Source organism: Ursus americanus, chromosome 6 (genome assembly GCF_024610735.1).
Source record: "Ursus americanus isolate L20-20 chromosome 6, mUrsAme1.1.p, whole genome shotgun sequence".
Lineage (NCBI taxonomy): Eukaryota > Metazoa > Chordata > Mammalia > Carnivora > Ursidae > Ursus > Ursus americanus.
This window is the reverse complement of record NC_142132.1, coordinates 75,247,778-75,274,570: the sequence shown is the minus strand read 5'-3', so window position 1 is coordinate 75,274,570 and position 26,793 is coordinate 75,247,778. Positions and strand designations below refer to the sequence as shown.

The 26,793-nt window shown below is 37.7% G+C and overlaps 1 protein-coding gene across 1 annotated transcript in view; it reads right to left on the bottom strand.

Moving 5' to 3' along the window:
- Window positions 1–26,793, bottom strand: part of PCDH15 (protocadherin related 15) — a 1,630,853-nt gene that overhangs the window by 118,453 nt on the left and 1,485,607 nt on the right. The window contains exons 26-27 of the mRNA XM_087863140.1: window positions 26,513–26,622; window positions 24,869–25,009 (exon numbers count right to left, since the gene is read on the bottom strand). Of these exons, the coding sequence (XP_087719266.1) occupies window positions 24,869–25,009; window positions 26,513–26,622 (251 nt within the window). The remainder of the gene's footprint in view (window positions 1–24,868; window positions 25,010–26,512; window positions 26,623–26,793) is intronic.

Here is a 26,793-nt window from a genome sequence, read left to right as displayed (position 1 = left end):
CTCATGAAGAGGAATCTGCCCACATCTACAGGTATTGCAGGCATGTCTGATGGCAAGTACTTGGCTTGGCTTCTGGCCTGGAGAGGCTGCTAAAAGTTCGACCTAGAGATTCCTTATGAAAGTTCCAGCAAAGCAGATTGTAAAAGATCTATATGTCAATCATTATTCTTGCTGAGCTTATAAAAATAATGCTGCCATTTGTTAAAACTGGTCTTGTTTTTCAAACTAATTAGTCTTATTTGACAATCTCTGGAAATGAGGATTATTATAGAGAGAAATTGTGTTTCAATAGCACACCTTTGTGGGTGCTAAATTTTAATTCTGATTGTCTTTGAATGTTGTTTCCCTAAGCTAGACAACTTGAGGTAAATTTTAGAGAAATTCCCACAATAGCTCATGTATAGACAATCTTCTTGTTTGTTATTCTCTGGGGATAACAGGGCCCCATGGGCATATGATTACTTGAACAACTGGGAAATGGGATAGGTTCCCCAACAATTGTACAACTCAGCTATCCACCTTTACTATTCTATGCGGCTGGGATGACAAAAATCACTCTTTAAAAGCCAGAGCATACCCCATGGAGATAATGGATGGCCCCACTTTCTTTATGATTAGATTGGATGATGCACTTGGGGATGCCCTTACCTCCTGAGACAAGTCTTTTCCCATTTGCCAGTGATTCCTTGGATCAATTAGGATATTGTTAAGGCTGGACCTCCAACAAAAAGGGCTTCTTGATGGTTTCATCTCTCATAGTCATTTATCCTAGAAGTCACCTCTACTGACCTACAACTTCAAACAAAGGCTTTAACCAAGCATACAACAGCCCTCCTGGTAAAAAGAGTCTCAAAGCTCACTTGGGACTTCCAGGGCTTACGTTAGGACTGCATTACAAAATAGGCAAAAAGTATGCTTGCTCAGCAGGACTCTGAATGATACTTCTGAGGCACTGGATGCACTCAGCCAAGAATTAAATGAAGTCAGAGAAGGAATTCTTGAGACTGTCTACTATTGTTATACCATTTGGGGTGTGAAAAATTTCCTCACATGTGTTGTTTTAACATTGCAGTTAACTCCTCCAAGGTGTCCCAATTAATAGGGGACATTGGTGATCAATTAAATAAGACCAAGATACCCACTGATCCATTTGACAATTGGTAACTGGGGATCTTATCTGAAGGATGTGATCATAATTTTGGGCCTAATACTTGTTTTATGTTCATCCTTTTGCATGTCTTGATGCATGTACCATTTGGTGCCCGTCATATTCCCTGGAGCCATACCACAAGCCAGGACCAACCTCTGGATAGATTCTAACTGCCTCACAGCCCACCACCCCATTTAAGCAGGAAGCAAACAGAGCAGTCATCATCCCATTCCCAGTTAGGGTTACTATTCCAGGGGGAGGAATGAGTAAGGGACAGGTGGGGCTAGGTAGGGAGAGATAGATAGGGGGCTATGTGATCAGGCTCACAGAAATCCCAAAAATGTGGGGTGTGGGAAAAGCAGAGATAAGGTAATAAACTGGACCTTGCTGCTGTAGATGTGTGTGTGTTTGGGGGGGGTAGGAGTGGGAGGGGGTGTCTTTGATGATAATCACTTGTTACCAACAAAGAATAACCAGACCCTAAAAAGGAAGTAAGCCACTGAAGGTGTTATCACTAGTCCTTGTTCAATGGTGGTATCAGTAGAAATGTTAAAAGGATGTAAGTTCCCTGGTTAGCTTTCTATAAAAGACCAACAACCTTAACGGCCCTCTTTGGCAACCCTGTCAGGACCCCTCTCATTCCTGAGAGCTTTTTCTGTATCTTCACTTAATAAACTTCTATGGCTTTACTTCTCTGTTGTGTGCAAGATTCGTTCTTCAACTGTGAGGTAAGAACCTCCCTCTCCCACATCATAAGGACCAACAGAACTGCTATAATTGTGAACTGGTCAGTGAAACATTTAAACACAGCTGCGGAACTAGAGTCTGGGTCAAATCCCAGGAATAACCCATGTACACTGCGTGACCTTACACAGGTTACTGATGGTCTCTGAGCTATGGTTACTCATCAATAACATGGTAGTAATCATACATAGCCAACTAGATTAAATGAGCAAATATACCATCACTTCACTATTTCAGATATGACTCAGAGCTTCCTCACTGTCTGGAGAGGGAAAGTATTAGCAACACTGCTATTACCATCAGAAGGAGGAAGAATACCAATGCCACAGAATTTAAAAATAAATTTTCCTAGCAGTGAATTATAAAAGAAAATTGTTTTCGTATGGGATATTGTATAGGGAATATCAAATATTGTATTGGGAAATACATTTTTTCCTGCAAATAGAAGAATTTAAGTAGTAATGAAATAATAGAAATATAGTAAAAGTGTCTTATTAAATATCCATACTTTTGTTTACATGACAAGACTCCAAATTTATAGAACTCATTTTGAAAAGCTTTCTTTGAGAAATATAGACACACTATATAATATTTGACATTAAAATATTCTGCCAACATTACCAGTGTAATACGTATAATTTTATCCTAAAATTATAGCTGAGAACAAATAGTTATACTTGAATAGACCATTAAATGACCTTTGTATTTTTTTTATGTACAGTTAAAAAGTATACTTTAAGCCTAAAGCTGTTTTTTTAATTTTTATTTTTTTAAAGATTTTTTTATTTATTTGAGAAAGACAGTGTGCATGGGGCATGGGGAGGGGCAGAGGGAGAGAATCTCAACTGACTCCCCGCTGAGTGTAGAGCCCTGTGCAGGGCTGGATCTCACAACCAGATCCAGCCCTGAGACCATGACCTGAGCCAAAATCAAGAGTACGTGCTGTGGCAGCCTGAGTGGCTCAGTCTTTAAGCGTCTGACTTCTGCTCAGGGCGTGATCCCGGCGTTCTGGGATGGAGCCCCACATCAGGCTCCTCCACTGGGAGCCTGCTTCTTCCTTTCCCACTCCCCCTGCTTGTGTTCCCTCTCTCCCTGGCTGTCTCTCTCTCTGTCAAATAAATAAATAAAATCTTAAAAAAAAAGAGTCCACACTCAATCGACTGAGCCACCCAGGCACCATTCCTGAAGTTGTTCAATTTAAATAGAAGCAATGGTTGATAAGTTTGGTAAAATATCTAAAATAAAGAGAAAAAAAAGCCAACAAACAAAATGATCATGTCTTAAAAATGAGATTTCCTAAGCTCTTGAAAAGGTACATTGACTGTAGTGATTAATGTCACATAGGCGGTCTTGAATTGTCCTGCAAGATCGCAAACACCCACAGACACACAAACACAACTGGAAAGAAACATGCTCTTGTTTCCTATGTTGAAACAGGTAAAGAAGAATCGGCAAGAAGAAATTAATAAGCCAACTATGGTTTACCGTATCTTAACGGAAGAGAGGGAGGCTCACTTCTCTCTGTAGAATAGCTTTCTCTACATTAGTCCCTGCACTAGCTGCTTTGTTTCCAATATCTCTTTTAAAATCTTTTAAAATGATCCATGAAATAGATACTGTCATTTCTGCTTTTCAGATAAAGAAAGTAAGACCTAAAGAGATTAAATCAACTCCTATAAGGGAGAGCCAGACTTTCTATCCAAGCATGGCTGAAATGCATATCCAGGTCTCTCTCCATAACAAAAATAAAATTTCTAATAAAAGCCAGGTGACTATCCTTCAGAGGCTGGAGATAAACTGCCTCCCCTCCCAGTTTCTAGAATACAGGTTCACAAATAGTAGAAATGAAATAAAAGATTTCTGGAAAAAAGAGGTAAGTCTATTTCAGAGGGCAGACTTACAGTTACCTCTCCTACAGTTGGTTGTAAGTCTAAGAATAATAACCAATGATTTGAAGGATTTAAAAACACCTGCGGCATTGCTGAAGGAGGGGAAAAATAGCATTTAAAATAATATGCTAAATATTTGATAGCAGTGCAGACCTTAGCCTCTGGTCTTTAATGCAGAGAAAATACCGGCATCGTATTAGTTCCCTGTTGTTTCTGTAAATTAGGGCTCGCACAATACAAGTGTATTATATTATGGTTCTGTAGGTCAGAGTAGGTCCTCCTGGGCTAAAAGTAAGATGGGGACTCCGGAGATGGAGCTGTTTTTCTGCCCTTTCCAGCTTTGCCCACTGCCTGCCTGTGCTCCCTGGCTCCCGTCCCCTTTCAGGTTCGAAGGCAGCTATGACCAGTCTAGTCTTTCTCCACCTGCGTTACCCTCACATTGACTGCCCTGCCTTGTTTTACTTATAGGGACCCTTGTAATTGCATGGAGCCCACTCAGATAATCCAGGAGAATCCATCCATCTCGGATCCCAAGTTTAAGAAACTTCTGGGAACCCTTTGCCATGCAAGGTGGCATATGCACACACTCTGGGGTTTAGGATATGGGCACCTCTTGGGGGAGGGAGCATTACTCTGCCTACAAAAAGTATATTGGTGGTTTTGTTAAAAAATGTAAAATTCAGGGAAGACACTATATTTATGAAACAGGAAAGTTTTAGGGTGCTCTCCAATGACAACTTCAGGAAAAGCTAAATTCTGCAATAATACAAACAAGGCAATAACCATAGCTCTTTTTCATTTACAAACAACATTACTGACAGCAATCACTGATAGTGGCTGTGGACTGAACTGTGTCCCCCCTACCGTCAAGGCCCCAAGCCCTGATGTGACTGTATTTAGAGATACAGCCATTATGGACATAATTAAGGTTACATGAGGTCACAAGGTGGGACCCTGACCCAAAAGGATTAGTGTCCTTTTAAGAAGAGACCAGAGAGCTGGCACACTCTCCTTCCCCCCCCCCTTCTCTCAGTCTGTCTCTCTGTCCCTGACCCCGTCTCCACCCCATGTGAGAACACAGCCTGAAGGTGGCCATATATGAGCCAGGAAGAGAGGTGTCACCAGAAACCAACCCTGATGTCACCTTGATTTTGGACCTCTGTCCCCAGGAACTGTGAGAAAATGCATTTCTGTTCTTTAAACCACCTCATCAGTGACATTTTGCTTTGCCAGCCTGAATAGACTGACACAAGGACAATGCTAACTACTGAAAAGTTGAGATGTTTCTGAGCTCAATGCTTTTCTGTGCATTACTTCTATTTATCCCCATAATAACACTGTTATTGATTATCCACATTTTATCCATACAGATAATGGGGCTTGGAGAGATTAAAAGAGGTGTCTAAGATTGCATGACCAGAAGAGGCAGAAGATTCAGACCTGAACCTCTGACAACATATATTCCTGACCATTTCACTTTATGGCCTTCCTTCAGTTTGGGTAATTTAAAAAACCCAGTGTAATCCTTAAACCTCTCTAAAGTTTGTGATTTATGGGGAGATAAGACAGTCTGGGTCCACTAGCATAAATTTTTAATTTATGTTTAGGTATTAAGTATTTAGGTATATGTACATTTATGCCTAAAACCACAGGAAGAACTAATATTTCATTAGGCGATGTCTAAGGGTTTCTAAGTTTTTAGAACCGTCCTGGTGGCTGAGAATATAGTGATAGAATGGGGCAAGGAAAGTGACTCTACTTTTCAATGGCATCAGGAAAATGGTTGAAAGTCTATGTGGATAATCTGGTTTAAAATAAAATCTGCTCAGTGGAAGTGTTTCTATATATCCTTTGCTGAAAACATCCTTCATCCCTGCCTTGTGGGAACTTGGGGTAAAGTAGAAACACCATGAATTCAAAATGAGAAATCCTAGGGCACCAGGGTGGCTCAGTTGGTTAAGTGCCAGACTCTTGATTTTGGCTCAGGTCATGATATCAGGGTCTTGAGAAAGAGCCCCACATCAGGGGGCTCAAATTCTCTCTCTCCCTCTGCCCCTCCACCCCTGCTCACTCACTCTCTTTCTCAAAAAAAAAATTTTAAAAAAAGGAAACAAGAGAAATCCTCTTTCCATATACTGGAGTACTTTTTTCAATGAAGTCAGGCAAGAAAAAAGCCCTGATTTTCTCATCTATCACTTTGTTGAAAAACAATAGGATTATTTTGGTTATTAAATGTTATGATGGGTAAACATGTGCTTATCATCACCATAAAATGTAAAACAATAGAGTTGTTGTCCATAAAAACTGAAAAGTGTTTTGGCATACATGGTATTTTCAAAACATTTGCATAGTGGGTAGAATATATAAAAGTATATAGGAGTACTTATATATACTATATATGTATATATTTGGATAAGTATATATGAAATAATAAGGAATATATATATTGGTTTCTGTCCCTGGCTCCCAAAACTCCATGTAATTAAGGGTGATAGGAGAATCTTTTGTTCTAACACTTAGTCTTTGGCCCCATTTCCTGACACAGAGCTCCTAAGGAAGACCCAATTTCCCGAGTGATGGGAGCATCTGACACAGAACTTCTAAATCCCTTAGAATTCCCGGGTGGGAGGAATGTCTTGTGTTCTCCTGGTAGGCTGCAGGTTGGCTCTATTCACCAGAGAGACCACGCCCTCATTAGAAGCTTGGAACCCTCAGGCCCACTGCCCATTCTCTGGAGGGGCAAAGGGGCTAGAAATGGAATTAATAATCTGTCATGCCTTTCATGTGGTGAAGTCTCCAAAAAGATCCCCATAATATGAGGTGTGGAGAGGTTCCAGATGATGACCACATCTATCCACTGGGATGGCTGGTGCACCTGAACACCAGGGGAAGGAAGTTCCTGCTCTGAGACCCTTTCAGACCTCATCCTCTGTATCTCTTCATCTGGCTGCTCATCTGTATCCTTCATCATGTCCTTTATTATACAAGAAACTGGTGAACGTAAGCAAGTGTTTCCCTGTGCTCTGTGAGCTGTTATAGTGACTGATGGAAAAAACAGGGGGTCATGGGAACCTCTTATTTATAACCAAGCCTGACAACAGTTGTGGGTAACTGGAGATCCTACTATTTTCAGTTGGCATCAGAAGTGGGAGGCAGTGTTGTGGGACCAAGCTTGATGTGAGGGGTCTGCTCTAACGCAGGTGGGTGTCAGAGTGACATTGAACTGAAGGACAGCCAGCTGGTATTGCAGAGAATTGAGTGAGTGGCAAACCCATATATCTGGTGTCAGAGATGTTTTAAGGGTGCTAGTAGCATGAGAGTGAATGAGAAACACACAGGAGGAGTGTGCTTTCCTATGCGATATGTTAGGATCCGAGCAAACCTATTTGATCATTATAATAAACCCTTTAGAAAGAAGAAAAAATGACTTTATATCTATAGCATATAACTTAGTAGCTGGATCTATCCTCTTTTGGTATAAATATAGCTTTGAAATTTTTGTGAAAATTATGGACCTTATCTCCATAAAAAGGACTAGTGGGTATCTGATGAAAGGCTTTTCATTTTAGAGCAGTCTGAGACTCCAAGGGTCTCAGATTAAGAGCAACGGCTGCTTCAAAATGCCACTTGAAAAACAAACTAGATTTTCAGTACCATGGACAAAGGTAAATGAATCATGATATGTTCACATGGCAGAATCTGAAACAACATTAACATGATATTTTTTGAAGAGTATTTAATGACATAAAAATATTTTTGATATAACACTAATTGGAAATACAAAGCCCAAGGTTCTAAACAGAGAATGCATGATCGAAACGTGTGTGTGTTTGTGTGTGTGTGTGTGTGTGTGTGTAGCCCCATGAAAAAAGATTGAAAGAAATATGTGAATTTTAAAAACATTCCGAAGTGTAGGATTACACATTTCTCTCTCTCTCTCTCTCTCTCTCTCTCTCTCTCTCTCTATATATATATATATATATATATATATATATATATTACATTTTAGGTAGCAATCATATTTTTATAATGAAGAAAAAGTTAATATTAAATATGTTGAAAGGGGAAAGGGAAAATAAATTATGAAAAACATAATATTCACAGATATGAAAAATCTTGAAAGAAACTTCATTGATTCCTTTGTATGCCTTTGCCAAAATATCATGTCTTATATCTAAAGAGCCTGGGGAGACACTGTGTGCATCTCTACTTCTTCTGCATCGACAAGCTTTGGCAGATGCTAGTCAAGCATGTACTTTCCCCCCGAAATAAAATAAATTTGTTTACGTGCTTGCTTGTTTGTAAGATGATATTCCCCCAGGCATATATGACTTACTTGTGAACACTTAACCAAAAAGTAATGAGTAAAGAGAAAGGTGACCTTGCAAAACACAATCTAATTACTCTTTATCTGTAGATCTTTGCTTCACTCATTAGTCATCTGGTACACAACATATTTAATAATTAGGTTTTTGCAGAAATTTTAGAAGCAATTTGACAACAACTATTTAGTGCATGAACACGCTAATTTTAGTCCTTAGAAAGAACTTAATGAATACTTGTCAAATAGGGGTTCTTAGTTCTTGCACTATGTCATTACACGCAAGCATTATCTTTAATCTTCCAAAACTTCTCAGAGGAAAAAATAATTTTTTGAAGCAACATAAACTTATAAACTTTCGAAAGTTCAAATAATCAGCTACTTAAACCTTCAAGCATCAGTTACAGTAAAAATGGAAGCTGAATTTTCATTATGATAGAACGCGAAATTTAGCGCTGTAACTTTTAAGGAATGCATCTTTCCTCTAGGACTGTGCCCACACTGCCTACAGTCATCCAGTCAACCACATCTGGGTCCTAAATTGTAGAAAGTAAAGTAGTATTTTTTTTTTTTGGTCTGCCCAACACCCTTTTCTTCCTTATTTTGGACTTAGAAATCCATCTTTTCCAATTTGAGTTACTAAACCTCCATTTGTTTTATGCCCTCAATGGAGCTGTCATTCACAGGGCTCTGCACTCTACCCTTGTTCAAGGGTACTTGTGTCACCCTAGGTTCATCAGATTCACCCCTCAGTCTCCTGACCTTTGAGCTGATTGCCAGTTGCTTAAAGGTTTGATTCCAGGTGTCTTGATGGCATTGTCCAAAAAACAGTGTTTCGAGTATCTGACCAAGATTGCGAAAGCTTATCTGGTATTGTTGTCCTTCTTTAGAACCTCTTCAGCTTCTCCCTTGATTATACAAGCCACCAAGTACTCTTCTATAAGTTATTTTTTGTATAAGTCAGTCAGAGGAGGTTTGTTGCTTCTAACCAAATAATCATGCCAAGCACAGTTGGAAACAAATCAATTTAGTCCACATCGGAGAATGGGGACCATATCTTCCTACCTAAACAAAAAGTTTGGATTTTCCCTCTCAAGGTACCAAAAGACATCATTAAATGCAAACTTTCCATTAGTGTTGCAAAACTTAAGTATTAAATTTTAGTGTATTTTCTCCTTTGTCATCATGGATGATTACATTATTTTCACTGCTCTTTTTGGGAAAATGTCTGTTTTTTTGTACATATGTTATCTGGTTATCAATCAAGATAAGGGCATTCAAATCTAACAAAGCCAAAAGATGGCGACCTTTCTAACATGTCACAACCTACAACCACTGGTTATATTAAGAACTTCCGGAGAAACATGGATTCTCTATATGTGATACAGGAGTAGATGAAGCACTTTCGTATGTGATTTCAATATATGATTATGATATGTTTAAGGGTCACTCAAACATATCACAGCTAGTAACAACAATTAAAACAATAATGATAATAATTACTATAGCTTTTTTATTGGGTGTTTCCAATGTTCTAGTAAGTTAAGTAATTTGTGAGCATCACTTTGCTCAAAACCTTAGGAGGTGTACACGTATTTATTCTAATACCATGTTGAAGATTCTAAAGCTTAAAGATGCTAGTAAAGATCAGAGATATCTATGGAACCCAGGGCTATCTGAAACCAAAATCAGGGATCTTAAACAATTCATCATATTAGATTTTTAAGTATCTGTCTTTTTTCTGCTCTTCTGTTAAGGTAATTTTGATTTGGAATGGTTGCACTGGTAAATGATCTATGTTATAACATTTTCCTTCATAAATATTTTTTACAGAATTTCCCTTTACCTCTGGTCCTTTAGTCTCACGTATTTCTCAGCATTTATGGAATATCATCTAATAGGAATCCTTCATAAATGAAATTGAGCTCCTGGACTGGTCAGAATCCGTCCTGTGCATTTTAATAAAACATACATATGGCAATCACTATTAGGGAATCTTGATGCAAGCATATGCTATAAATTGATAACTGGAAACAGACTTTCAAAATTGAAAGTGACAACTTTTAAAATAATGATTTCCTTTGAATTGTTTGTCTGGAATTATTTTTAAGCTATACTATGTAGGGTACTAATTAGGTACAAGATACCAAGACAGAGAAGGGACAAGATTGATGAGTTGAACTTATAAAAGTTCCTGGGGATAAAGAATGAATTCGCTTTGGAAGAATTGTCTACTAGAATTGCATTTTGAGTATGATTAAAAAGAATGACAGGCTAAATTTACGTTTTTTATCTCTAAAACCCAGCATTCTCAGCATTGGCTTTTTAATGCATGTAATATGTAAATTAAACTGAAAGTCATGCCTCAAAAATAAATAAAACTAATAAAAATTAGGGTATGTTTAAGAATATACTAATCATGTCTGTTGTGTAGATAGAACCAAGAAATCCTTTATGTACTATAATTTCCCTGTTTTCTTCCATATACAAGTCTTCTCTATTTACTCTACATTAACCATTGTCACTGCATGGCCCAGCTAAGCACCATCCATCATAATTTCTTTAGCTGCATATTTTCTTCAATATCCATAAAGTTTGATGTTTTTGCCATCTGCTGCCTTTCTTGAAACCCCTGTGTCCTTTGGATAACAGGCCATTATTACACAAATTTGACTCCTCTTTTCTCTGGCCTCTTCAATTGGCTGTTTGTTTCTCTCATTCACTAAATGAAGGGCTTCCCTCAAACTCAGTCTTTTGCTGCTCTTCTCCCCTGACTGTTCCTTGCAGAGACAAGGCCAGAGGTTCCTGGGGACTCATTAATTCTCCTCATTGGGCAGATTAACAAGTAGTCAGTTCATTGGATCTGTGTTGGTTCAATGGATCTCAACTGTCTCTCCCTGGTACAGGCTGCTTGGCTTCATCAGCCCCTGCTTTATTCCTTGACCAGGAAGCTCCACTGTTATGTGGTCAATGCATTTTTCCTTATCCTCATTTCCAAATTCTCTTTACATATGTAGAGTAGTACCATTATGAGTCCCCTGATTTTAGCTCCCTTTATGGTGTGTTCAAGTTCCTGCAGATGAAAGTTCTCTCTGTGGGTTACAGAAGCTAGAGAGGTGCTTTTTTCCTTTGATGCCTTTCTGACTGATTTGCCCAATTAAACCTCATTTAGATTTATACCACAGGATGCTAGGGATCTTTGCATAACAATATCTCTTGGCTTAAGTCATCATTCTTTATGATATCTTCCAAAATCTGTAAGCCAAGTCTTGAACATCCTTCAAAAGTTCAGTTCTTTATTTCCAACTACTTTCTAGATTTAATTTATGCTACCCAGGATCAAAAATATAAAATTATTCTTGATTTATTTCTTTCTCTTTATGGCCAGCCTTCAAGTCCTATCAACTTCTCTCTTACATATGTCCTACATCTTCCCCATCTTGCTGGCTGGTGATGGTTAATTTTATGTGCCAACTTGACTGAACTAAGAGAAGCCCAGATAGCTGGTAAAGTATTATTTCTGAGTGCCTCTATGAGGATGTTTTGAGATTTGGATCAGCAGATTGAGCAAAGAAGATCAACATCATCAATGCAGGTGGGTATTTTTCAATCTGCCGAGTAGAAAAAGACAGAGGAAGGGCAAATTTGCTCTGGGCTTGAGCTGGGTCATCCATCTTCTTCAGACATTGGTGGTCCTGGTTCTTGGGCTTCAGACTCAGATGGGAGCTCACACCATTATCATTAGCTCTGTTGGTTCTCAGGCCTTTGATTTTGGACTGGAACTATACCACCAGCTCTCCTGGACCTCCAACCTGCAGACAGCTGATCATGGGGCTGCTCAGTCTCCATAATCATGTGAGCCCATCCCTTACAATGAATCTTTTTCTATATATTTATACATGCATCTTAATCAGTTCTGTTTCTTTGGAGAACCCTAAGCCCAATACTAGTTCAGGCCTAGACTCTTCTTTTAGCATTCATTCTCTATTCTCTTTCTCTCCAAGTTATCCTATGTGCTAAGTTAACTTTTGTTATGTTATTTCTCTGCCCCTTCCCAAACAAACAAGCAAAGACTACAAACATTTATTCTCTTTGTCAGTATTTTAAATAGTTGTGAAATGCACACACAAGGATGTACACGCATGCATGCTCGTGTGCACACACATAGGAAACATCCTGAACATTCAGATTTCTGTTATTTCCAGATAACCCGAATTCGTTAGGTTTTAGGGGAAAAATACAAAAAATACATGTTTAAACAAGCATATCAAGTGACTGTCATCAGGTAGTTCAAAGACCATGTTTTGGATGGCACATTTTTTGAACAGCTTTTTGATGTTTCCTTTAGATCTTCCTATTTCTGTTTTCATTAATTCTCTGTTACCACTGTGCTCCTCACTCTGCTCTGGACTCACTTTGTAAATCCCTTCCCCCAAGCATTTCCTTCCAATTTTCTCCCCCAATCGTCTATCCTTCCCTCTTCTACCTGTCCTAACAAAAGGGATTAGCAGACAAAACCAGTTATTGCTTCGACTAAAGTCTTCATTTCCCAGCTCAATCAATAAATCATTTAATCTATCACAGTGATTTATTCTCTTTAAACTCAAAACATGCATATTTATGCTTCTTTTATATCAATTATCCACATACTTTTTTTGGTTTTACTACTTATTTTTATACTTATGCATCATGGTTTCTCCAGTAGAATACAAGCCCTTTGAAGACCATGATCTCACCGTGTAGATACTTATGCCCTTACAGAATTTAGAAAAAAAACACTTATGCCTTTCAAGTACCCAACATATTTGTTTAATATACAGTTTTATCATGATCCCTGTACCAGTAAGATTATGTTTCAGGGACCATGTAACAGGAAACATAATCATGTTAGATGTGTTTCAAAAAATAAAATGAACATAGTTGTAAGTAAAACACTTGAAAAGTATTAGTCTGTTTGAAAATGTATATATATATATATATATATATATATATTACTCTGAAAGTTTATATAATATATAGTTATATAAATACACCTCCCACATGCCCACATGTATAATTGCTTGGCTTTGTTCTTACATATCTTTCAATGTGTCTATTAATATAATTTAAGATATTATTCTGAAAAATAAGGTATAAATCTTTCCTGCCTAATAAGAATTATAGTCTAGGTTTTCATGTTTTTTATATAAATTATCTTGGCTACATAATTGTAATCATGAACACTAGCATTAGTCAAAGAGTAATAATAATTACAAGAGGAACTACAAAGCCTTACCAATCCATGTCATGGAATCAAATATAAGTGATACCTGATTTTAGGATCAAAACAACACAGTATTCTATATTCCATGCTGTGCATCTACTTACCACTTTTATTTTGGAATGCCTTAGATTCTGTTCTTTGGTCATATATCTAGCATTTTATTATCACTTTATATGCCTAACTTATAAAGTGTCTTTGTAAATGTGATACAAATCACAATCACTGAGAAGAAGAATATTATGGTTCTTTTAATATTTCCAGTAAGAATTACATCAATGTTGGCCAAAGTCAATCATAACAAGATCTAAGAGTTAAGTACAATATGATTTTTAATATAAATTATAGATGTCCAAAAGGTAAAGTTGAGTAGATCAATAGAAAACACAATAGTGTTTCTTTGATAGAAAGCATTAGAGCATGGCATCAAATATAGCTAACCAGCTAAATTCTCTATTGCCCTGGCAAAGAAGTAATCACCATTTCCTCCTGAAACAGATTTCCTCCAGACTGTTATCCATACTACCCTCTCCTTCAGGATCCATCTCAAACTTCATATTCTTTGAGTTTCTGTGGTGGAAACTGAGGCACTACAAAATTGGATATCACATCCTTGCCTTTGAGAATTCACAGACCTGTCGTATTTGTTCCCCATGTGACAGGGACAATGGGTGATCAAGGAAGGTAAAAAATGAGATGAGTTTTAAAATGAGCTTTGTAAAAGAATTAGAAGTTTATCTGGAGAACAATGGCGGAAGGACCTTTTAACACAGGAGCAGTGTAAACAAGAACAGTAAGGTAGAGCAAGTCCTTGAGATTAAAGGAAAACACCTCCATCAATATGCAGACTGAGAGACGCAGGGACCTAGGAAATCGAGAGCCCCTTCCAGTTGAGAGGATGACAGCTATGGAAGGGACATCCTACTCACATTCCTTCTGTGTGGCTCTTCTCACCATATGCTTTTTATTTTTTAAACATAACTCTAAAATCTATTTTTGTCTAGTTAATGGGCAGTTTTGACTAGTTTTGTCTAGTTTTTTTTTTTCTTCTTCTTCTAAAAATAATCCATTGGTAAGTTTGCCAGCTTGTTAAAGCTGGTCAAAGTAGAACATGCCACTAAGACAAAAGAAAGTTCACTTTCCTTTTGTTATAAGAGATAAAAATGAATAAAATCAATCTAAAAGCTATCTAAATCTTGAGCAAAATATTAAAAAGACTTGTGCTTCCTTCCTCTCTAGAGAAGAGCTGACCTTGATCATGTAACAAGAGACTGTGGAGGGCCGATGGCCGCACTAATCAACAATATAAAGAATCATGTATTTAGCAGAAAAATTCTGATAATTTCCCCCCTATTTTTAGTGGCTGAGATAAATGTTATGCTTATGTTATCCAGATAGTTGCTTCCGTTTTCTATTTCTGGAAACGATATTACCGTAATATATATATGACTTAACAGATTTTACTTCCGTGCACAGTTTCAAGTGCATTTAACAGAGCTTAGTTGGCCTCTGTTGAAATGGGAGTTTTTCTGAAGCAAAAGGTACAGAGTCTCTGTTGCATAGTTTTGGGACTTCATTATTAATCAGATGATTGTTGCTCTCGGAAACAGAAGATAAGGTAACAAAAATATTTGTGAATCAGCGATTGGGCTCCATTTGAATCTGAATTTTTAAATTCTGCCTGGAAAGGCAAGGAAAAAATTAAATTATTAACTACTAATTAAACAGAAGTTCCCAAGAATAAACAAATTATATCACCTGTCTTTAGGCCCTGGGGCTTAATCTTAGGTATAAGTTAAGGACAACAATTTTATGCATTCCTAGACTCTTAAATATTTTAGCTTTAATTGACCATGGAAGTCATATAAAATGTTTTCCTCATGGGGGCGCCTGGGTGGCTCAGTCAGTTAAATGTCTGACTTGGGCTCAGCTCACCATCTCAGGGATCGAGCCCCACATCCAGCTCCCGGCTCATGCTTCTCTCCCTCTCTCTCTGCCTCTTCCCTTGCTTGTTCTCTCTCTTTCTCAAATAAATAAATAAAATCTTTAAAAAATGTTTTCTTCATGGAACATGATTTTTTTCTTCCCAATACATGGGAAGAAATATGTATTATAATCTGTACTCTCATTCAGAAGGGTTGACCTCACATCTTTGTCATCGGTTCAACAAATATCTTTTGGGTTCAACAGAAGAATATTGCCTCAATGTACTTGGTTTCCGAAATGGATTAATCAAATTCCATAACCATTTTAAAATCACATTTCCAAGCAAAGCTATTTTGCACAATTCAATTGTTTTCTTGGACAGATAAATTTTTGTTTCATTAAAAATGTAATTGTTTCAACTGTGTATTTATATAAGATACCTAGAATGTTAGAGACAAAAATACAATAAAGGATATAATGCTATTAGCTTTCATACAGTAGTCTCCAAGTTTTAAAGTAACAAAGTACGAATACAGTTTCTAAAATCACGGTTATATTTTTATAGAACAAATATAAGACCTTGAACATACGGGATTTTAGGACTGAAAAAATGAACGTGAGATGCTGCAATGTTGTCACCCAACTTATATGAGGAAAGTTTTTAAGTCAGTCAATCACGGCTAAAGAGTCGTTAGCATTATTTGTCAAAGACCTTCTGTTAGGAACCAGAAAAGCCAAGGAAATGAAATGTATTACAAGCTTGTACCCTACAGCAAAACTATAAAATGAAATCAATAGCGTTTGAATTGTTTTATCACCAGTTTAAGGTTTATCTTAATTGTCCTGTCATTTGTTCCTGATAGAAAGGCTAGCTATTGAATCAAAACACAATGATCTATTTATAAAAAGCTGGGGTGTTTTTTCTTCTACATTTAAAGATAATTATAATTTTACCATAAAAGAAGAATTGTATTTTAATTGTGGAATTCCATAAATCAAACTATACATCTTTGAACTAGCTATAAAGGCACATATTATTGCTTTTGCTCTGTATCAAGATTAAAAACATGGTGATGACTTTGTGGCAGAAATATTGACATCTGTTTCTGTGGAGGTTCCTGCACACAGGTCTCTTGGGGTCTTTCTAGGAACAGTGATGTTCCATCCTGAAAACCCAGGAGGGACCGAGCAGGTCTGGGGAGACAGAGAACATAGACAGACACAAAAAAGGACTCATAATTTTGAAATAATATTAAAAATATGAATCCCTTCACATTTGTCTTTCACTCATGAAATGATTTAGGTATTTATTTGATCAATAATAATGCTCAGTGAGAGCCAAGCAGGAAAAATGCGGATACCTGACCATATGGGGTGCAGAAGAAATGAAACTCTGGAACCTGGAGGATCAGATAATTTGCCGTGCGGGAGGACTGAGAAATCACCGTCTAGAACTTTTCAGAACTCCTACAACATCACACGCCACAGGGGAGCTCCAGGAGCCCTCCCAGGATTGAAACCCTGTACTGGCTCCATCTCTTCTAATGCCCACCTGAATCCTGGCATTGAAAAGAGTCCAGGTTTGCTACAATGTAGGGACCATGGGCAGTACACACACTACATGTTTGTGAGCTGTCTGCCTGATAGTTGAATCCCTTCACAAGCTGGCCTTCCTTTTCCAGACTTGTTCATTTCCTGGGTAAACCTTTATTGAGCATATGTTTGTGCTATGCCTTTTAGGCTACTGGAAGCTATCAATATACATAACAGACAAAAATCCCCACCCTCGAGGACCTTAAATTCATTGACAGTGTTGTAACTACATTCCACTCCAACCATGCTCAAATGGTGTGCTATTCTCATGTCCAGGGAGTCAACGATAGAAGTCTATGTTGTCTCTTCTACTCTTCTTTTTATCCTGCTGATTTAAGCCTGTCTTTTGCTCTGCAGCTGAATAAAAGCTCAAGTCACCGGATATTTAAAACAAAAACAGTTTTAATTCATAGAATGTACTACAATCATGGGTAAACTAAAATGTAATCTAGTTAAATATATTAATCAGTACTTCCAGTTTAAGTTGAAGGTAAAACTTCTCTTCTGTCCCAGCACAGGCATATTCCTGGAAAGTCTCCTGCCTGCGGAGAAGAGGTTAGAAGAGGCTCCTTCTTCTCGATTCATCAAGCTCCTCACCCCTTCCCTAGCAGCTGTTAACTCACACAGGCTGCCATCCTCTGGCCCCTGGGGTTGAAGAGGAAAGGTAGGTAAGGTAGGCAGGAAAGTTCCAATATAAAGATCATTATTGGGAAATGGTCCCCCAGCCTTTGGGTCAGACCGGTGTGTGAAGCAGTGGCTGTCAGTGGGGTGCATTGAGCTATTTCAGTTTGAGCTGGCTATCTCAGTTGGTTACTTCTCATCCCTTTGGTAGAGAGGCAGGTCCATCTCCAGCTTTTAACGTTTGCTTTTCGCCCTCGTCCTGATGATCCTACTGCACATCGACAAAAGCTGGCACTCACCTGGGTCCCAAATCTGGACCTTGGATAGCATTCTCTGGTTCTCTGCCTGCATAATTCGGCCAAGAGCAGGCTTGTCCGGCGGTGGTTGTCATTCCCCTCTGATCCAGCCACAGTAACAGTTTGTCTGCACTACTGCCCCCCTCTGGCAGCTCTTGGACATGGATGCCCTGTGCCCCCAAGACCTGGCCACTGTGGTCTCACGTGTCAGTAACAAGAAACTTGAGATGGAAAAGTTTATACTCTCACAACCTCCTTTTCTGGGGATGGATGCCTTGTGGAGCAGAATGCAAACACAAGTTTACAACCTTCTCCTCCCAAAGGAATACTTCAGATAAAATCATTGCTAAATCTCCATTCACTTGATCCTTTCTACTCTCCTTGGGAGTAAGGGTTTATAGCGTGGTGAACTGCTCTGCTGTTTGTTTTAGTTTAAATATCTTTGGCGACCTCTATTTCTTGCACATCTGTCATTTTAGGTCTATTGTATGTTGGTCCTTTTTCTAAATTTCTGATTTAATTTTGAGTTTCTCATCATTTCCAATGTATGCTCACTAGTGGTGTTTGGAACTGTCCTTTCAAACTTCCTCTGCTCATTCTTCACGGTACAGCTTCCAGGTCGGTCTGTTGGAGAGGACGTCTCCGATCATTCAGGTGTTAGCTGCTCACCCTTCTGTGAACACATCACTGCGGGTCCAGGAGCCACCATACCCCATGAGAGTGTGGTGTTCTGTTGTCATGAGTTGTATCTGTGTCTGTCAGGCATCGAATAAAGGGATCCTAAAAGTAGCAACTTCATTTCATTATCTCTGTGTTCTAAAATCCTGGCACATTATAAATGCTAATAATCAATGTCAAGGGAGTGGAATGGCCTCTCTCTCAAAGGAAAACAAATCTCTGTAAGACCTGCACTCGTCAGTGATATGCTAAGTCTAGAGCTTGGTGAATAGGAAGGAAGAAAAAAAGAGAGGAATCTATCATATTTGTGGCTTATTGGTATACATTTTAGTTTAACTACTTTTATTTTACCGATAAGCTAATCAGCTAGTAGACCCATTCTCTTCACGGTTATTTTTCCATTCTGGGGAAAATTTGCTCTTTAAAAATGCTTTCCATTAATTTGGACTATTTTATTCATCATTCATTCATTCATTTGGTCACATATTTATTATAACTGCCCAAATGATTAATGGAGTTTAATGATAAAAGCAGTTAAGAAAGGCAAAATATATCTAGAAGCCCTGTATGAAAAATCTAAAGCACACGAGTGAAAACTTAATCCTAAACTTAGTTAACACCTAACACAGTATGAAAACCTGAGAGAGTTATGGAGCTCTCATTCTCTAAATTCATCAACTGTGAAACAATTCCACTGATTCAACAATTATTTCAAATATCCTTGGATTAAGATGTGTATTTAGGGAATTGAAGAAGATGATTGAGGTGAAATGTAATATTCGAATCTTCCTGAATCACGCCTCATTACAGACAGGGATTTGAATGGCTAAGTACTGGGGACAGTATACTGTGGGAGTCTTGCACCTCCACGTGTCCTGCTGAGTGTTCCAAAATTGCACTGCTTGGATCTTTTTTTTCTACCAGGGACACAAAACTGTTTATGCAGCTGGCAATTCTGAAAAGTGAGATAATGCTTTGCAGAAATGCATCGCACAGTCTGGCAATTTCCTCGATATCTTTCTAGTAAGACTGTTATTGCTTGCTATAAAAGTGGCAGAGTCTCCAAGCTCTGTGTCCTCTGCCCCCACTGTGGTGTGCTCCACTCAAGGGAGGTCTTCCCTGGACCTACACCTGCCATGAGGTCTGGAGCTCAGGGACCCGTGTTGCATGCTGAGTGCTACTCTGATACACCTGCTGATACTTTCTTGGGAGTATTGAGGTCCTTAGTCTCTGACCCGGGAGTCTCTCTTATCAGCAGCCGTGGAACTAAGTTATTAACATGTACAGTTATTTTTGTGGGAGTCTCTTGCTTCAAGGTCTCTTCACTATCCCATTTATGTAATTAGGATAATATCCCAGCAATCAGACCAAAAACCAACAGGTAATTTCTCCAACTAAATACTGCAACGAGCTAACTTCCAAATCACAGAATATGAGCAACTGGAGAAAACAACAGACAGAAACAAGATCTCTTGCATTATCAGCAAGTATGATAACAGCAACTGTTTTTAAGGAAGCTGAGGGAGGGCTAAGTATTCTGTTGCCCTGAGAGCCAGTGAATCTCAAATTGCCAGTGCGCATTAAGTGACCATGTGACTAAGGTTCTAGGAAAGCAGTAGGGCAAAACTTCACACTACAGAGAAAGGGGAAACCCTGAGAGCAGAATATAAACTGAGCAGGGCAGGGACAATAGGGCAAAAAAAGAAAAAAAAAGAGAAGAGAGAGAAAGTTTCTCCAATGAAAGTGGGAGTGCAGAAAGAAGCAAGCATATTTCTAAAAGTAAAAGCATAGTATTTCTTTTTATCACGTTGTGAAAATAACTGAAAGAATAGTCGAAAGCTAGAAAAGCTGTCTTATCCCGCCTTCCTTTTTTTGAGTGTAGAAAAAATAATTTCACTGAAAAATGAAAACTAGAAAAGGACCATGGTCAAAGCCCACAAGGTAAAAAAATAGAACAGTGATCAAAACAATGGTTCTTAAAAACTAAAGGTATTTAAAAAAAAATACAAACTGTATGTTAGTATGTTGAAATAAACTAAAATAGCTTATGGAAAAAAAGGAAGCCATGTTAAAAAAAAACACGTATCAGAATTTAGAAAAACATAAATTAAAATCTTAAAAAAATCTAAATGCAATGAAGAAAGATATTAATGAGATAGAGAGAAAGGGGTATAAAAATAGGAAATAATTCATTACTTGCATGGTAGGAGTGAGCTATGATGAAAAACAAGTTAATAAAAAAGGAAAAAATAAAAAAAATTAGAATTCAAGAAAAATTTTCTGAAATAAGGGTTGAATGCATATACTATGTATACATAGGCAGAAAATAACTCAGAATAGCCAAAACGGAGACACATTCCAAAAAACAACTGAACTTTAAAGAAAAAAAAGAGTAAATTCTTTGGAAATTCAGAAATAAAACCAACACACATTGGAAAAGAAAACCAGTTTGTCATTATACTTTTTGGCAGTGATACTTCATGGGAGGAAAAAAACAGAGTTAAATATTTAAGAAGAAGAAACAGAAAATATGAGTCAAGGCTTTTTAAAAAAATTTATTTATTTGAGAGAGAGAGATAGAGATTGAGAGCAGGAGTGGAGGGAAGGGGCAGAGGGAGACCGAGAAGTAGGCCACCTCCTGAGCGCAAAGCCTGACTCTGGTCTCCATCTCATGACCCTGAGATTATGGCCTGAGCCGAAACCAAGAATTGGATGCTTAACCAACTGAGCCACCCAAGGCTTTTATAGCTAGCCAAATTTATGTTCAACTTTCCGGTCCACAGATAAGCTGTCATTAATACACAAAAATATAGGAAACGTGACTGCAATTAATTCTTGTAAGCCTACTGTGAGGAGTCTACCACAGGACAAAGTGTAGACAGCTAGATGACTGATTGTCTTATTGGTATTAACAGGAATGAAACAATATTTCTTCAATGAGATGTGTGGGAAAAGGAAGTAGATGAAGCGAAAGCATTGCTCACAGTAGGAGATACACAAACAGTAGGGGAGGGGCCAAGTGGATTATGTAAAGTAAAAGTAAGAGAATGAAGTCAAAGTCTGGCCCACAGATTAATGCCAGCAAGTAGAATTTTGTCGGAGTGGAGCCACACCCATTTGCTTGGTGTTGGAGAACAACCCACCATATTCTTTACAGATTGTCTCTGCCTTCTTTTCAGCTACCACAGGACTGAATAGTTGAAGAGAGACCCTATGACCCATAAAACCAAAACTATGTGTTATTTCAGTGATCACATTTGGAGTATGATAGTGAATCCATGCATTACTTTGAAAACCAGGAAATAAAAGGGAAGAATCAAACATTTTTTCCTGTCTTTCCTATAGAAGGAGGATTTCAGGGTAATCAAATATTTGATGCAGAGAAGTTTCTCTTTATGGAAATATTTGGCTACTACAAAAGAAGAAATGGAAAGATGGAATCAACGGATAGGACTTGAATACCAGTGGTTGCAGCCATCAGGAAAGGAAAGTCATAGGGACTGGCGTGCCTCTCTGAGGAAGCAGTGGATATCACCTACAATTTACTTGTTTAAAAAAACAAACTAAATCTAACCAAGCCTCTAGCTCTATCATTTTACAGGAAATAAAGGAGATAAAGAAAAATATGAAATGATCCTTTAGAGGTACTTTCACTGAAACCTGGGCTTCGGAAATCTCATTTCTTGAACAAATACACATTAAAGGAAATTAAAAGGTGTGGTGGGAGGAAAGCCTATATTTTAAAAGAGTTGAAATACTTTTCAACCAAGTGCAATATATGGACCTTGTTAGGATTCTGATATGCATACATTTTTAATATAATATTGACTGGATATTCATTGATATTGAGGAATTTTTATTAATTTGGGGGGAGTAATAATGGCGTTATGATTAAGTTTTGAGTCCTTATCTTCAAGACATACATATTGAGATATTTGCCGATGAAATATTGTGTCTCTGATGTGCTTCAAAATAATAAGGAAGGGAATGGTTGAGAGCACCATTGGTAAAGTTGGGTAGTTGACACTTGGAGGTTCATTATAATATTCTCTGGAATTTTATGTACATTTGAACTGTCCATACTAAAAGATTAGAATGTTTTAAAGATTCCTAGTGTCAGAGTATGAGATGAGTTCTGAAATTGTTCTATTTTAATTATTAAATTGCATTTAAATATTAAATCCAGTTACAGTATAGTTGTAAAACTTACTTTGAAAATGATTTCATTAACAAATTGTTGGCAAAGAAATGACAATAAAAGACTTCTTCAATGAATCAAACCTCTTTTGTTTATTACCTCTATTCATGTGACAGATGGCATAGCTGAAGACCATGGGGCAGCCAATTCTAAAGCAGGGATAAACCTTTAAACAATTCATTAATTAACCTAATTTACATAATGGCTTTATTTTTGCATAGCTAATGAACTAGGGATTCATTATAGGCTATTAACAGTCATTAATAAATGAAACTGTGTTTTAAATACATGAGTTTGTATTTCAGACTCCAGAGGCAGAGGTCAGTCATGAAATGTTAACAATATTAAGAGCCTCAGGCATTCAACAAATTAACATTTAGCTTTTAGATTTCAGGCCTTCCGAGAGACTACTTCATGCATGTGCCAGCTGGTCTCAGCTCTCCATGCATACCTGGGCACATATAAGTATACACAGGTATATTAGCTAAACTTTTATTAGCCTGAGATTAGATTTATATTAAAGTAATGAGAACTAGTTGTATCATATTCACATATGAGATATCAATATGTCTATTCCTAGAAATTAGAGCTATTTCCTGAAAAATGCCAAGTTTTATGACCTAAATATTTAGCAGATTTTTCTTTCTAAATTTAACTGTTCAGTTTTTTCAAAGAAAGATGACAAATATAGTTTTCAAATTGTTTTCATGTTTTCCTTAGTTTCAGTAACGTAGTTCGCATTATAGAATTTAGAAATACTCTAACCTTTTGACTCCTGGTTTAGTCAATTCAATTGACCATTCAAAGCTTCCTCTACATTTTATAAAAATGTAATTGCTTTCAGTTTAAAGATTTTAAGAACTCAAGAAACTGGCCTGATATTTTTTAAACAATTTAATTACACAAGTGATGAATAATCATTGAAGACAACTTAATTCCCTTAATTCCAAAGATACACTGTATATAATCTGATTTTTTTCAGATGACTTGGTTGTACCTTTCTGAGCAACTGTGCGGCCCTCCACACTAGATCAGTAAGTGAGATTTGAAAGAAATAAAAAAGGAGTGATTACTTTTAGGATCATCAATTACTGCATGGTAGAGAAAATTCTAGGGCACATCTCTTGCCTTTTCTATCTACCTTGCTCTCCTTTCTCCCACCGCCTGGGCTCTGTTACCTTGCTCTCCTTTCTCCCGCCGCCTGGGCTCTGTTGCTCTGGCTTTATGCCTGTACCCTTGCTGGGGTTCTCACAGGCTCTTCATTTTCCCTCCTCCCCTTCTAAAGATGCTTATTGATGGAGTGCTGGCATACGATGTCCAGGAAAGGCCCCCGGAGCGAAAGGAGCCTGTTTCCTCCTTCATGCTTTCTCTGAGCTTCCATTCCACTAATGGTTAAATTAAATTTGGTTTTCTCCTGTCTTCCAAATTCTAAAAAAGTTGGTGTGATTATAAAAAGATGAATTGACCGAAGTGCAAAGGAGTATTACCTCAACAAATGGAAAAGAACAGCATTTATCTTATCATTAACATCTCCCAGAATCTCTGCTGACGCCCTTCACATATTGGCTTTACTTGCTCTCTTGTGTTGGTAAACTATATCACATGGATGTTGGAGAAAGATTTTGGAGTCAAAAGCTGTGAGCTTAAATCTATGGGTTTTCATTTACCAACAGCGTCATTTTTAAAACGTCACTTAACCTTTTCTTATCTTGTCTTTGTAAGATGGGAATAATTTTCATCTCCTAGAAAAGGATGTGAATTAAATATAATGCCAAATATAACTTACAATAAATGTTAGTCACTTTTTTAAGATGCATTTTCCTCTGTGCTAAGAAAATCCGTGAGTACAAGAGACCACACAACTCAGAGAATGTTGAGCAGTCCTGTACCCATTAACAATATACATTCCAGAAAGTTTGTCAGAGCCTCACAGTGGGATTAAGAATAAAGTTGATTCTAGCAATATTGTATACCCAGTTTGAAAACGATGTGTTATTACCCTGATACTTCAGGAGTATGAAATCAGTCCCTGCACTGTCCTCTACCAGCTGTTAAAATGGATGGACAGTCAGCTCCAAGTACTACTGATCTCCCTATGTTCTTTACTAATAAATTTGGACATATGTACTTCATCAGAAAATGAGCAGAAGCACCATAAAATCCCTATAGAATGCTTAAGTAACATAACTTACTTTTTGAAGGGACTCGGAGATTGGCAAGGACGACTTCCAGGGAATCAGCCTGGACGCGAAGTACGTAGCTTGTCCTGGTCTCATAATCCAGGGGGGCATTCACATAGATAACACCTGTGATGTTGTTAATTCCAAACATATCTGCAATTAAAATACAGTTCTTTGGTCATTTCCTTCTCACTATAAGAAAAAAAAAAGAATTCTCTTTAAAAGGCACTGTGATTTTAAAAATACTTCTTGTTAACAGGAATAATGCATGAAAGTGACAGGATGCTGGCTTTTGGAAACTATGTTCCATCTCTTCAAATTATCATCAGTGTGTACTTAAGTGAACACCTCAATTTTCTAGTTACATTGAGATTCTCCTGGAAAACAATATTTCATCAGTCCATTAAATTGGGAAGCACCACATACTATATCCATCATGGTAAATTTGGATGGTCCTTTAAATACTAAAAGGCATTAGAAGTTTGTGATATTTAGGGAGGAGGCATAGCAGCACATTAGGAACAAAGAAGAAAGTAAGAAAAGTAAGATGTCCAGCACCTGCTGCAGGGGCAGTGATTTCTAGTAATGGTTGGTCATTGAAATACTTAAAAAGGGCCTTCCTTGATAAATTCCTTATGAAATACTTAATAGCATTGATTTTTTTACTCATTCACTTACTAAATATTAAATATTGAACATTCGTGTATTTTTAAATGGATATTGACAATTCCTTTTTTTTTTAAAAGATTTTATTTACTTATTTTTGAGAGAAAGAGACAGAGAGAAAGAGTGCAAGAGCATGAGTGCAGGGGAGGGAGGGACAGAGAGGGACAAGCAGACTCCTGGTTGAGCAGGGAGCTTGATGTGGGACTTGATCCCAGCACCCTGGGATCATGACCTGAGCCTAAGGCAGACACTCAACAGACTGAGCCGCTCGGGTGCCCCAAAATGTATATTGACTATCTCTTGACCACTTAACGACACGCCAGGCCACCCAGTTTATCAAAATGGAAAAACAGGATCACTAACTGTGGATAATGGTGAGAAAAAGAACAGGTGAGAAATGCAGCTATGAACTTCTTCCCAGAAGCTGGTGAAACATCCTGTTCTCAGTGAAAAGTGGTTGGTAGACAAAACTCAAATTATTTATTTACTTACAACTGTGAATTTTATATCTAAGTTGACCACTTGAAGAATCATATTATACCATGTATGTGGGTTTTATCATGGATATCGGTCTTTGGGCATTCAAAATTATTTATGATCCTAAAATTTCTTCAGTGTTAGCCTAGCTATGACATGGAGCAGGTCATGGATGATCCCAAATGGTGGGAAAAGATCCCAGGAGGCAATAATTATGACCAAAAGCTGAAAGTATTATGCATTAATATTGAAGAAATGCATTAAAGTATACCTAAACGAGGGCAAGAGGAAAGCTTCCAGAATTGGATAGTTAGTATTTCCTGGGGTGGGGGAGAATCATGTTTGTTAGTATAACCAATTTTTAAATCAGATTAAGCACAAAGGCACCAATTACATTTAAGTTGGATGGGTTTTCATTAGAAAAAATGGGGTAAATAATAATTCAATCTGAACTGAATCTCAGATCCAAGTGTATTAGTTTATGGTGAAGACACAGACAGAATATCTACTCACCCTCTTCATTTCCTGAAACTATGGAGTACACAATACTCTGGTTGATGGCTGCTGCCGAAATCACACCAACCATAGTCCCTCTGGTTGCAAGTTCACTCACTGGAGGGGGTCTGCAGGTTTAGAAAAGAGGATTCATTTTTTGTAGTCTATTTGTCATGACAGAGTTTTGAATTTAATAATAGAATATGCTAGTTCATGTGTGAGTGCATTTATTTGAATAATACATTTTCTGAAGTTTTCAAAGAAGTACCACATTAAGACTCCAGCCCTAACAAACTCTG